The sequence below is a fragment of the Rhododendron vialii genome, chromosome 12a (assembly GCF_030253575.1).
Source record: "Rhododendron vialii isolate Sample 1 chromosome 12a, ASM3025357v1".
Lineage (NCBI taxonomy): Eukaryota > Viridiplantae > Streptophyta > Magnoliopsida > Ericales > Ericaceae > Rhododendron > Rhododendron vialii.
Window position 1 is genome coordinate 6369840 of NC_080568.1, and position 12389 is coordinate 6382228.

At 36.3% G+C, this 12389-nt stretch overlaps 1 protein-coding gene across 5 annotated transcripts; it reads left to right on the forward strand.

Moving 5' to 3' along the window:
• Window positions 1-4311: 4311 nt before the first annotated feature.
• LOC131310295 (probable serine/threonine-protein kinase PBL28) lies at window positions 4312-8889 on the forward strand. 5 transcript variants are annotated; one of them, XM_058337237.1, is made up of 9 exons: window positions 4312-4397; window positions 4563-4615; window positions 4700-4826; window positions 5203-5387; window positions 5909-6107; window positions 6188-6351; window positions 6460-6564; window positions 7462-7584; window positions 7946-8346. In XM_058337237.1, exons 3-9 carry the CDS (start codon window positions 4757-4759, stop codon window positions 8180-8182), a joined length of 1083 nt encoding a protein of 360 aa, XP_058193220.1. In that variant the 5' UTR covers window positions 4312-4397; window positions 4563-4615; window positions 4700-4756; the 3' UTR covers window positions 8183-8346. The 5 variants fall into 5 exon arrangements, with proteins under 5 accessions (XP_058193220.1, XP_058193217.1, XP_058193218.1 ...); XM_058337234.1 differs by having other exon boundaries at window positions 4728-4826; XM_058337235.1 differs by lacking the exon at window positions 4312-4397 and adding an exon at window positions 4401-4424 and having other exon boundaries at window positions 4728-4826.
• The last annotated feature ends 3500 nt before the right edge of the window (window positions 8890-12389 follow it).

Here is a 12389-nt window from a genome sequence, read left to right on the forward strand (position 1 = left end):
TCTCGTGATGAATGAAATTATTTTTGTCGGGAAAAAAACCTTGATTTAGCCTTTTGGGTTAGCCCCGTTCTACAACACCTTAAAAAATAAGTATTTATTTCACATTTTCAAACTCAAAAATAAAGTAAATGAAAATTAATTTTTTCATTTTTTTGTATCGTTCAAAATATCTCAATGAGATCTATCAAACAAGATCCATATTTTCAAACAAATTATTTATGTAAACACATTTTTTTAGCTTGAAATTGCTTTTTTAAAAATACAAGTACTTATTTTGAGTTCTGGAACCGGACTCCTGAAGATAAATTTGTGAAGCAAACTTGTTGGGATGGACCAAGGTGGACAATACTTTTCAGGTGCAGGCTGGGCCAGGTATGAGGTACCAGGCAAAAATCAAACTATGGACAGCCAATCATTAGGCCAGTTAAGCAAAGGCCCCATGTTTTTAACACTTGAATGAACAAATGGCACAACCTCTTCTATTTGGCGCAGACTTTTTTTTTGAAAGGAAATTTTTTTTATTGATCTTTAAAATTGTTACAAAGATTAAAAGGAACAAGGAAACGGGTGCTTTATCTACAGCACTATATACTACAGTCAACAGGTCAAAACGGGTTCATGAGCATGATTAAACCGTACTTACCGGTCTATATTCAATCCACGCATGCACACTTGAACCATATATTAAAACCGTTCATATTCAACTCGTGACCGACATCAACCCGCCCAAACCCAACTCAATCAGCTCATTTCATTTGCCACCTTTGACCCTTAGCAAAAGGCCAAAAAGTTTTTTGTTTATCTGAGCTGAAAAGACATGTAACTATACAAATGGTTAACCAAAACGAAGAAGTAGAAGAAAAAGTGAGATCTCACGTTTTATTTTCCAAACAACACTGTCAAGTTTGTAATATATATTTGTCTCTTCTCCCATATCAGTATCTCACTTTGAACAGCATAAAAGTAGCCTTTTTTAGTTGGAAGAAACTTTGTACTATCTCATTTTCACTATCATATGGTTTTTCTCTATTCTCCCACTATTTTTCTGTGTTGAGATTTTATTCTAAATGTCAGGTATATAACACTATGCTGAGGGCATGTTTGACGCGGGATCGCAATTCTGAATTTGAAATACAAGAAACATGTGGCGCCGGTCACATGATTCTCACGATTGGCTAGATAAGGCTCGTGCATAGAGGCACTATTTTTTTGAAAAATAAGGTAATTTCAAACTCAAAAATCTTGTGTTTACGCAAATAATTTTTTTACCAATATGAATCTTGTTTAATAGATCTCTTTTATACGGTGCAAAAAAAAATCAAAAAATTATTTTTCATTTTCATTATATTTGAGTTTGAAAATTGAAAAAAAAAAGAACTTTTAAAATAAGAACCTAAACTGGAACACCCTTAATACCCCACATGGCGGAAGAATACATTAGTTCGGACTTTTGGGATTATTTCCTCTTCATTTAATGGGAAAAACTGATTCTCCACTTTTTATCACATCCTTTATAAAGGAAAATGATTTTTGCACCTCACTTTCTTATAGATGTACTCTAAAATTTGTTTCTTATTAGTGTTTGTGTTATGTGTAATTTTAAGCACTAATTATAAGGACAAGTTTTGGATTACAGTTATAAAAAAACGGAGTGCAAAATCATTACCCACCAAATGAAACATAGTACAACTAATCGTGGATTATATCTCTATATGCAATTATCTCATCTATTATCCCAAAATTCTCAAGTCCCTCATTCAAAAAATAATTGGGTAATCAAATTAACGTGCCCAAAGGTTTTGATTCCATCTTTTGGTAAAGCTCTGATTCCAAAAAAGGAAAAGAGAAGAAGCAGCACTAAATTGCACTCTGTATTTTGTGAAAGGAAAAAGGCGAAATCTTCAATACACACTCCTTTAAGGTGAATATCATATGCACCTATTGTGTGATCCATATTGTGTCACCTCATAAAAAATTACCTGCTAAACCGGTCATTCATAACATTTTAGGTCTATCGTAACTTTTATACCAAAAATTCGTAACTTTTAATTCATAGCATTTTTCTTACAAATCATAACCTTTTAGTGCATATCGTAACTTTTACAAATGAATCGTAACTTTTTAGCAACAGATTCATAACATTTTTAGAATCATAACATTTTGGTGTATTTCATAACTTTATAAAAAAAAATCGTTACATTTTCAGTTCGTAACATTTTCACTACGGAATCGTAACATTTTAGTCCATTTCATAACTTTTCTATAATCAATTGTGCAATCGATTACTTAATCAATTTTTTTTTTGAACGGTAGTTAATCAAATATGTAATCTATTACGTGAATGTTCAATTTCATAATTGATTAACTTTATAATTGATTTTTCAATTTGATTAGACATTATAATCAAATATATAGTAATTGATTTTGCAATTGATTACATATTCGATTAAACATCATAATCGAATATGTAATCAATTCTATTATGTAATCGATTAGACAATATAATCCATTTTGTAATTGAATTGAGTACGATTGGGTAACAATGTAAAGTCGATTACTCAATCGATTTGCTAATTGATGGACCTCAGTAAGTCCTCTAATCAATTGCGATATAAGTTAAAAAAAACATTGCAATAGATTTAAAAATCAATTGTTCTGAATAACACAAATAATTGATTACATGATAGATTATATTTCTTTGCGGTTTCAATTATGTAATTGATTGGTATTGATAACACTTGTAATCGATTACATTATCAAATACGAGTATTAGTTATTTGTAATTCGGATGCTTGCACTAATTCCCAAAACACTAGTAGTACGTCTATTGACCAAAAAATAAGTAGCACGTCCTAAATATTGTTATCTTTTACACATAACCTAAAATGTATTGGTAAATTTATCTCGTCACCATCACTCTCTTGATCACCCATTAACTTTTTTTGTTAGTGTTTCCTACTTATTAATACAGATGATTGACTTCGCTATTCCTTTTAGTTGGACCATTTATGTGAAAATTCACTATGCAATTAAAGATATTGTGAAAAATATTAAACATCATAATATTTCAAAAAAAAAAAATTAAAAAAAATTGGCTACAAATATGAAACACTTTAAAAATCCTATAAAAAATGCCTTAACTTGACTTTTTATTACATTATGATAATGATAGTATCTTTTTCCTTTAGTAATTATTGAGAACCTATTTTAAAGAAGTGAATTATTTTCACTTGAAATAATTTTAGCTTCAAAGTTTTTAAAAAATAAAATTATTATTTTTAACATAAATTAATTATCAAAACTAAAATTGGGGCTCATTTTTCTTTCAGCCCAAACTTATGGCCCAACTATTAATTCACAGAGTTTACCTGTTGCACTGGTAATAGGTTTTTTATTAGTAACCTATCGTAACATTTTAAAGGGTCCAGATCATTTTTCAAGCATCTAATGGTAATTAAAGAGGGTGCATATGATGCACACCCAAATAAGGGGTGTGTATTGTAGCACTTCTCAAAAAACGAGTTTGATCAATCATTTTTCACAGATACTGACCATTATGTGAGAAGTTTTTGAGTGCCAAGTGGGTACCACACACGTGGTACCCGTCGGCAATTCTTGTCGTTCAAACGTATTTTGGGCGGTCGGGATTTTTAGAGAGAGATAACATTGGGGTGAGGGGAGAGAGAGAGAACAAATTTGGACCGTTCAAAATACGTTTGGATGGTTGGGAGGCACCCAAAAATTTCTCTCATTATGAACGTTTATTATGGTACCAGAACTAAAATACAAGTAGCAATTCAAAACCACAAAAAAACAGGATGGTATGGTATGGTATGTATGGAAAGCCATGCTATGAAGTAACGGAAGTTATAGAAAAAAGGTCTAATTTTTCAGTGCCCGAAGCACGGTCACGTGGTGCTCCGAACACTCCAGCATCACACATTCTCGTAGGCTTTATCATCAAATATATTAACCCACATAAATATGTAGTGCTGATATGATCTGGAGTACCACACCACGTGGGTGTGATTTGGGAATACTGAATAATTGCTATAGATCAAAAAGGGGGGTAGGAAAGGAAATAAGTATCGAATTTGACACGATCATACTAGTAGATATTTTTCTCAATAAAAAAAGAGAATGTGGGGATTGCAGAAATGAAAGAAAATGACCCCTCAACGGCCGTTTATTTTTGAACTTACAAATGTCGAATATTTAAAAAAAAAAATGAAAAAAAAAAAAAATTAGAGTGAGAGAAACCGTAGCTTGTCTTTCCTTTTCTAACACACCCCACCACTCCTCATTCAAAGGCAAGCAATCAGTACTCCCTGGTGTTCCTTCTCTCTCTTTTTCCTTATTCTTAAAGTACATCTCTCTCTCTCTCTCTCTAAATCCAGGTAGGTGAAGATGGTGCCGTTGAGTTAGTACGTTGAGTATTCTCCAAACTTATATTGTAGCATTGCTTTGTACTTACTCCTACAGGATTCTTACACTACACATTCTCATTTCTCTCTGTTTATACCGATATTCGTTTCCATTTTCTCAATTTCCATTTTGAGCAGGAACCGGAATACCATATCGATGTCCAGCAATTACGTTATCTCTACCGGACCGAGTATGTTTCCATACACGTAATCCCCCACCCTTTGATTCACCATCATGTGTTCCTATCGAATTTTTATGTTTTAAGTGATCATAGGTAGAATCTTTTGTTCAATTTATTGAAGTTCTCAATTGGAAGAAGAAGTATATTATCATGCCTTTCGGATTGGTCTCCGCGTGGAACAAGCGCAGGAGGAGCAAATCCGAGGATCTTGGCGACCCCTGTAAGTTTCTGATTCTACTTGTTTTTGTTTTCTGTTTGTATTCTTGCCGACAGCTTTGTTTTGACTGGATATGAGCATCTGATGGAAACTATATCTTTAAAGGGGCCGGCTACATATCCGTTGTTTGGTTATTATTCTTACGGTTGGATTACATATCATGGGGCGTGTTATTATTAATCGCATCACTCTTAGTCCAATAGGATTTTACGTATTCTATGGTATTACGTATCCATTCACTATTAGTCCTGTCAAAAAAACAACGATCCCTTAAGTCTCGGTCCCATGTGGAAACCAAGCAATTTTGGGTGATATGTTTAGAAGTTTTCACAGTTTCTAGTTTAAAGATCCCCTCAATTTAACATCCTACTTTTCTCAGGGAAATATAAACCTGCAGAGTATTGGCAACTCAAGGATCAAAACCCGCCTTCAAAAAGACACCATGGATCATCAGTTTTTACGCTCAAGGAAATGGAGGAAGCGACAAACTCTTTCGCCGAGGGGAATTTGATTGGGAAAGGAGGATTTGGCCGCGTTTACAAAGGCACTCTGCGGTCTGGAGAGGTATTCTTCAACTTATGTTTTCACCGCGGTTACCAAAACCAAAGCTTCCTGCAGAATTTGTGATCATGTGAATACATTCTGTAGACTTGGGTTCGAGTTTCATCTCACAGCCCAAGTAATGTTGTATGCTGCAAAACTCCCCTGACAATCTAAGCTGGTTTGATTGCTGTTTTTGTAGGCAGTTTTGCTGAGCACTTTTAGAAACTGTTTTTGAAAATAAATTTGTTCATGGTTTTCATATCTTATTCGTTTTGTTGGCAGAATGGTTTTTCGGAATTCGGGAACATCGTTTTCTTTTACTGTTTCCAATGAAACAGGCTATTTTCCAGACATTTCTAGAAAACAAGTTTCGAAAACTGTCGGCTAAGCAAGTTTCTGAAATATCGTTATGCATAACTAATTCTGAAACAACCACCAAACATGGCAGTTACATGATCCTATGAGTCGTGTTCTTTCATTCAAAAGAAAGAAACTAACCAAAAAGTACCTGTAACTTATGTTCTTGTTTTGGGTACTAAAAGGTTGTTGCAATCAAGAAAATGGAGCTACCGCCATTTAAAGCAGCAGAAGGGGAGCGCGAGTTTCGGGTGGAAGTCGACATCTTGAGTAGATTGGACCATCCTAATCTGGTTTCCCTTATTGGGTATTGTGCTGATGGGAAGCACAGGTTTCTAGTTTATGAATACATGCACAGGGGAAACTTGCAAGATCATTTAAACGGTAGGTTACACGCTAAAACACCCGTTGTGCTTGTCGAATTCTCTCTTCTATTATCTAATCATCCCTTAACTGAATTCTAGGAATTGGAGAAGTGAAGATGGAATGGCCTATGAGGCTCAGAGTGGCAATTGGAGCAGCAAAAGGACTTGCTTATCTCCATTCAAGCTCTGCCGTTGGGATTCCTATTGTCCATAGAGACTTCAAATCCACCAACATCCTATTGAACACCAACTTTGAAGCCAAGGTAACTGACTCGAATCCACTTTTCATGACGGTATGGTCTATAGTTTCGTAGGTGGGAAATTCGTTAACGAGATTTTGTTTGCCAAGTCTTTATAATCTGGTTGTACAGATATCAGATTTTGGGCTCGCTAAGTTAATGCCAGAGGGACAGGAAACTTATATGACTGCTAGAGTTCTCGGTACTTTTGGCTATTTTGATCCTGAGTATACAGCGGTAAGTTTCTTAGTCTAATAAGCCTCAATCTCTCAGGATTCTTTGTAGTGGTGATTTGTTCTTCATTCTAAGTTCTAAATCCTAGTTTAGTAGGTCTGCAATTATACAAACTATTATGAACCAAATACAAGAATGGCTATGGAATGAACTTAAGCAAAGGACAGAAGAAACAGAAAGCTGAGTAGTGGTTCAGAACTACCAAGAATTCGGGATCAAATGCACGGAATTCATCTCTTTTTCCCACCGATAGCTTAAACGCGTAGGATTCAACCATATATGTATAGTCCACTCAATGAAGGAACATCTGAAACCTCAGGAAGGTATGGATGCTGAAATGACAACAGTGGCTTTTTCTCCCGTACTCTATCAACTGCCGTCGTGCAAAAGTTCTTACTATGTGAACAGTTGATGCTAATGCTATTTCTATCCATAGGCTTTCACTTGAAACTGTTACACAAAGCATTGTTACCTAACTTAAAAGGTAGTGATTTTGCCACACCCTTTTTTGATAATGCCACACCTTGCAAGTGTATTTTTTGGTGCAAAAATACACTTGCAAGGTGTGGCATTATCAAAAAATAGTGTGGCAAAATCATTTCCCAACTTAAATGATGTCGTGCACTTTACGATGAAAGATACTCTTTTCCCTAAGACGATGATGATCGTTAATAGAGCATTTCTTGAACTCGGATACTTAGATTCATGGACAGAGTTGGACAACTTCAGCCCGTAAATATGCCTAAACTGATTTACATACACTTCTTGACAACGTACACCCCGAGTTGGCTGCATTGTTTATACAGAAGCGCAAAATCTTTGTTTTGGTGACATTGAGTTACTGTGAAGAATGGCACAAGGGATATTGAGCTTTGAATAGGACTCTTACTTTTGAAACAGACAGGGAAACTCACCTTGCAAAGTGATGTGTATGCATTTGGAGTTGTTCTGCTTGAGCTTTTGACTGGACGGAGAGCTGTGGACCTGAACCAAGGACCCAGTGATCAAAACCTTGTATACCAAGTAGGTGCATTTTCCTCTCGGTATATATAGCATCTAAGTTATCTCTCCCTCGATCCCGTATTGTATCTCCATTATGAGAAAGTCATTATTTTTCGGACCAAAAGATGAAGTACGTTTGTGCATGTTGTCAACTTTCTTCCGCCAATATAAAGATCTCAATTAGTTCTTTAGATTGGTGCGGAAAAAAAAAACCGCAAAGAATTATGCACACAGAAGTGCTTTATTTGGTTATCCGAAAAACAGCACGATTTCAACAAAAAGATAAGGGACAAATATCAAAGGAGGGATGGTTACAAGCATCAAAACAGAAACTACTAAAGCATAATAACAAAAGGCGAATGGGTGTTTATTGTTTGATCAGGTAAGGAATATATTGAACGACAGGAAGAAGCTGCGGAAGGTGATCGATCCGGAGATGAGCAGAAGTACGTACACGATGGAGTCCATAGCCATGGTCGCGAACTTGGCATCGCGGTGTGTCCGTGCTGAAAGTAGTGAGAGACCCTCAATGGAGGATTGTGTAAAAGAACTCCAACTCATTCTGTGTACAAATTCAAAAGGCTTGGGAATGGCCATGCATACACTCAGAATGGTGTAGAATTATTACCCCCGGTAAAATAAGACTGTTCTTTGTAGAAAAAATCAAAAATTGCTCAGAAGATTATGGGGTGGATGTCTATATGCTTAGCAGTGCAGTAATTTGTAAAAATTTGAGAAGGGACACAAATTTGGTAGATACAATAAAGAAGTTTGTGTAATCAATTTAAGGTGGTTTTTAAAATAGCTAAGAGAACCCAGAAAAAAAAGAGAAAAAATACGTATTCGGTATCAGGACGGAGTACATATTTCTTTCTTTCTTTTTTGACGAAGGAACTACCCGACAGAGGGGGCCCTAATTGGACCCCACTGTAGAGCCCAAACCTCTGGGAGTACACATATTTGTTGCTTTCACTTTAACACCATCATAAGCTTAAGATACAAATAATCATAGCAATATACCATATATACAACATGTCAGCATTGCTAGGGACAAGATATATATCCGTCGGACGCACCGTGCGCGTGAGTCTCATGAATTCACAGTTGGACCCATGTGCTTTAGATGGCTTGAAACATATCTAGGTCCCGATTTGTGTCCGTATGTCTGTTTCCAAGCATTACTATGCAATTTAGAAATACTTCTTGTGCGTCCTAGTACTGCACATTCAAAAGGGCTTGGGAATGGCCATGCATACATTCAGAATGGTGTAAAATAAGACTGTTCTCTACAGAAAAATATCACAATTGCTCAGAAGATTATCGAAAATCCTATGTGTACCGACCATTTTTGGACCGAAACCGTACCGACGGCCGCGCGCGGCCGTCTCCGGCCACCGGACGGCCGATCCGAGCCGTCCAAAAATTTTAAAAAAAAAAACCGAGGGGCCCCACGCGGGAATTAACGTCATCCGATGTGTGTAGGGTGCTTGATCTAAACACCCTATTTTTCGTGTATATATGTATACACGAAAAATAGGGTGTTTAGATCAAGCACCCTACACACATCGGATGACGTTAATTCCCGCGTGGGGCCCCTCGGTTTTTTTTTTTAAAATTTTTGGACGGCTCGGATCGGCCGTCCGGTGGCCGGAGACGGCCGCGCGTGGCCGTCGGTACGGTTTCGGTCCAAAAATGGTCGGTACACCTAGCAGTACTCGAAGATTATGGGGTGGAATGGATGTCTATAAGCTTAGTAGTGCAGTAATTTGTAAAAATTTGAAAAGGGACACAAATTTGTTAGATACAATAAAGAAGTTTGTGGAATCAATTTAAGGTGGTTTTAAAAATAGCTAAGAGAACCTAGAAAAAAATAAAGGGAAAAAAAAAAAAACGTAATCGGTATCGTTAGGGACTGAGTACAGAAGTTCACTTTAACACTAACATCAGCTTTTTTTTTTTGATCCGCGACACCATCATCAGCTTAAGATACAAATAATCATAGCAATATACAACACATGTCAGCATTGTTGGGGCCAAGAGATATCCGTCAGACGCACCGTGCGCGTGAGTCCTATGAATTCATGCGAGTCCTATGAATTCATTGTCAGACGACTCAGATCCATGTGCTTCAGACGGCTTGAAAACATATCTGGGTCTCGATTTTTATCCGTATATCTGTGTCCGAGCATATTACTATGCAATTTAGAAATACTTCTTGTGCGTCCTAGTACTGCACATGCGAAAAACAAATCTACTTAGTGAAAAACGGCTACTAGATTAGATGTCTAATATATAGTAAAATAATTCCTCTGTCTTAATTTGTTGGTCAAATTTGGGGAATCCAACTTATTAAGGAGCATAATCCTTACACTTGAAAAACTTTAACTTTCCACAAATGCCCTTCAAATCAAATTGCACTTGTCTCTTCAAAATCAACAAAAGAGGGTAAAATTGTATTTTCCTAGGGCTTTTCAAGGACAAACAATTTCGGACAATGAAAAGTCAAAAAATGGATGAACAAAATAGGATGGAGGTACGTAGTACTACTCAGGTGACCACTTTTAGATGCATTATATTTTTGTCTTAGATGGAGGTACGTAGTACTACTCGGGTGGCCACCTTCCAATTCTAGGGATGTTCTGCTCGTAAACCTTGGGCTTCCTGACCCCAATATAGCCAATTATTCGGAGACAAAACTAAAATGAAACTGCTCTCAATCAAAAGAACAATATTAGCTAGTTGGTGAGGTAACCAAAGCAATAATAAGTAGTTGGTTCGACAGGATGATCAGTCACACTGGGATTGACTGAGACACAACCCAGACTCCTATATATTATTATTAATTATATGAATTGAGAAGTTTAAAGTAGCTTATTGGAAACATTCATGTTCTAAATTTATTTATTTTTTTACAGAAGTGCTTTGATGTTGGTAAAACTGAAGCTTTTGAATGTTTATTTTATTCCAATATCTGGAGTCGCCATTGTGGATATGCCCAGTTTGACTGTAATTGTCTTACTTCCGTTCAGTGAAAACTATTTACCCCTCAAAGAAGAAAAGGACTATCATCAGAAATATCATCAGATTTCTTGTTCAAGAGACCCTAAACTTTAAATGCATGGCAAGCAATTAAGGTCCCAAATACAATGACTGTTACCATACCAGTCCTGAAGTACCATTGCCTCTTAATTTGGACTCCCCACCCTACAGAGGGTGTAAAGAGATTCTGGTGGGAGAAAAAGACTGGCAACAGTATTGTAATAAAGCATTTGATGCCCAGTCAAAATCCGACTAAAAAGCTCTCACAGCTATCATTATTGTCATAGCCATTTGGCCCATTTCCAAAAGACTAGCAATAACTAGCTAGAGCCCAAGGTTTTAGATGATCACTATGTAGCCTGCAGGTGTTTCTTCACAAATAAGCTTTAGATAAAGTTGCTTTGGATGCCCGCCAGCTCATAAAATGATACCAATGGTCCCCTCCTTGTGGTAAAAGATGAGATATGAAGATTACTTGTGTGTTTTTCCTTATAACGGAGGGTCAAAGCTAGCTTAAGCTTGTCTCGATTAATCTCAAACATTTTTTTGTTGCCAGTGGGAGTCGAAACTGCAAGTTTGGATAGTAAACCCTCACTTCCTGTCATGATCCCACTCAACGATTCCTTGGAAATTTTTTTAGGAAGAAGATTGTGTCGATAAAGCGGAGAGAAGAAAAAATGTTTGCAGCAGAAGTCCTTTAAGCCACTAATAAGTGAAATGGTTATAAGTGGTGATATGCCAAAACATGGAAGTGGGTTAGAGATGTCCAATTTCTTATTACTGTTTTTTGGGGTATTCTCAGAAAAATGATAAACTATTTTGTGTCAACAAACTTTTCATAAATAAGAAATATGTTTTGAGGACGCCTGGAGCGGTTATTTCTCAAAAATGCTTCTCCCGAAAAATTTGTGTCTTCTTTTAAATGCAGAATTAGGAAGGAAAAAAAATTAGAGCTTTAGGTTATCTCCCAGAAAAAAGTCCAACCTACTTGCTACTCCCAATGTTAAAACTTATTAATTTCAACTTGTATGAAAAAATGTTTATTAAAAAAAACAATGGAAAGGAGAGTAACATGCCAAACAAATCAGAAAAGACATGGGTTGGTTACCTAACCAATGAATAACATTTACCAGGGATAACATGTCCAAGAGGGGTGAGAATGAGTGGTCCAAAATTGCTAATGCTTTCAACATAATGTTATGCCTTTTCTAATCAGCTTTTCATGCCAGAGCACCATAAGCTTATCAACTAGTACTACATTTGTTTTTCATAATCAGGCGTTCAACCCAATTTACATTAATTAATCATGAAAGATCAATCCAACTGTCCACTAATATGTGTATGTGTGTTTGGGGGGGAGCAAATTTTTGTATGGACTGAATGCAAATGAGTTGATAGCTCATGAGAGGTTTCGAAACTAAAATCTTAAAAGAAAGCTAATCTCAATCTCAATCTTGACCATCAATCCTTTGAGTCGGTACTACATTTTTTTTTTCCCATTCTTACCAGTACATTTGAAATAGTAAGGAAGCACAGCTTAAGAATCTCACGGTTATGACTTATGATGGTTTCTCCCAGAGGAAGGATGTCAATATAGGGATTGGTTGCCAAAATTAGTCGATGTGCACTTAAGATGACCCATACATGACCTTAGTTATCAAGAATATATTAACGGAAGTACTATATGAGAGTGTATGTAAGATTAAGAGATATAGACACAGATGTCTGAACAAAGAATCTTAGCTTGGTTATGTAAGTGCACGTGAAATTCATACTCATCGAACAAT

Bases quoted from the DNA above. Each gene is read 5' to 3' on its own strand.
- LOC131310295 (XM_058337234.1), top strand. From the start codon at position 4,582: ATGTCCAGCAATTACGTTATCTCTACCGGACCGA. The intron at 6,108-6,187 runs GTAGGTTACACG...ACTGAATTCTAG, and splicing joins CTTGCAAGATCATTTAAACG to GAATTGGAGAAGTGAAGATG. The intron at 6,565-7,461 runs GTAAGTTTCTTA...CTTTTGAAACAG, and splicing joins TTGATCCTGAGTATACAGCG to ACAGGGAAACTCACCTTGCA.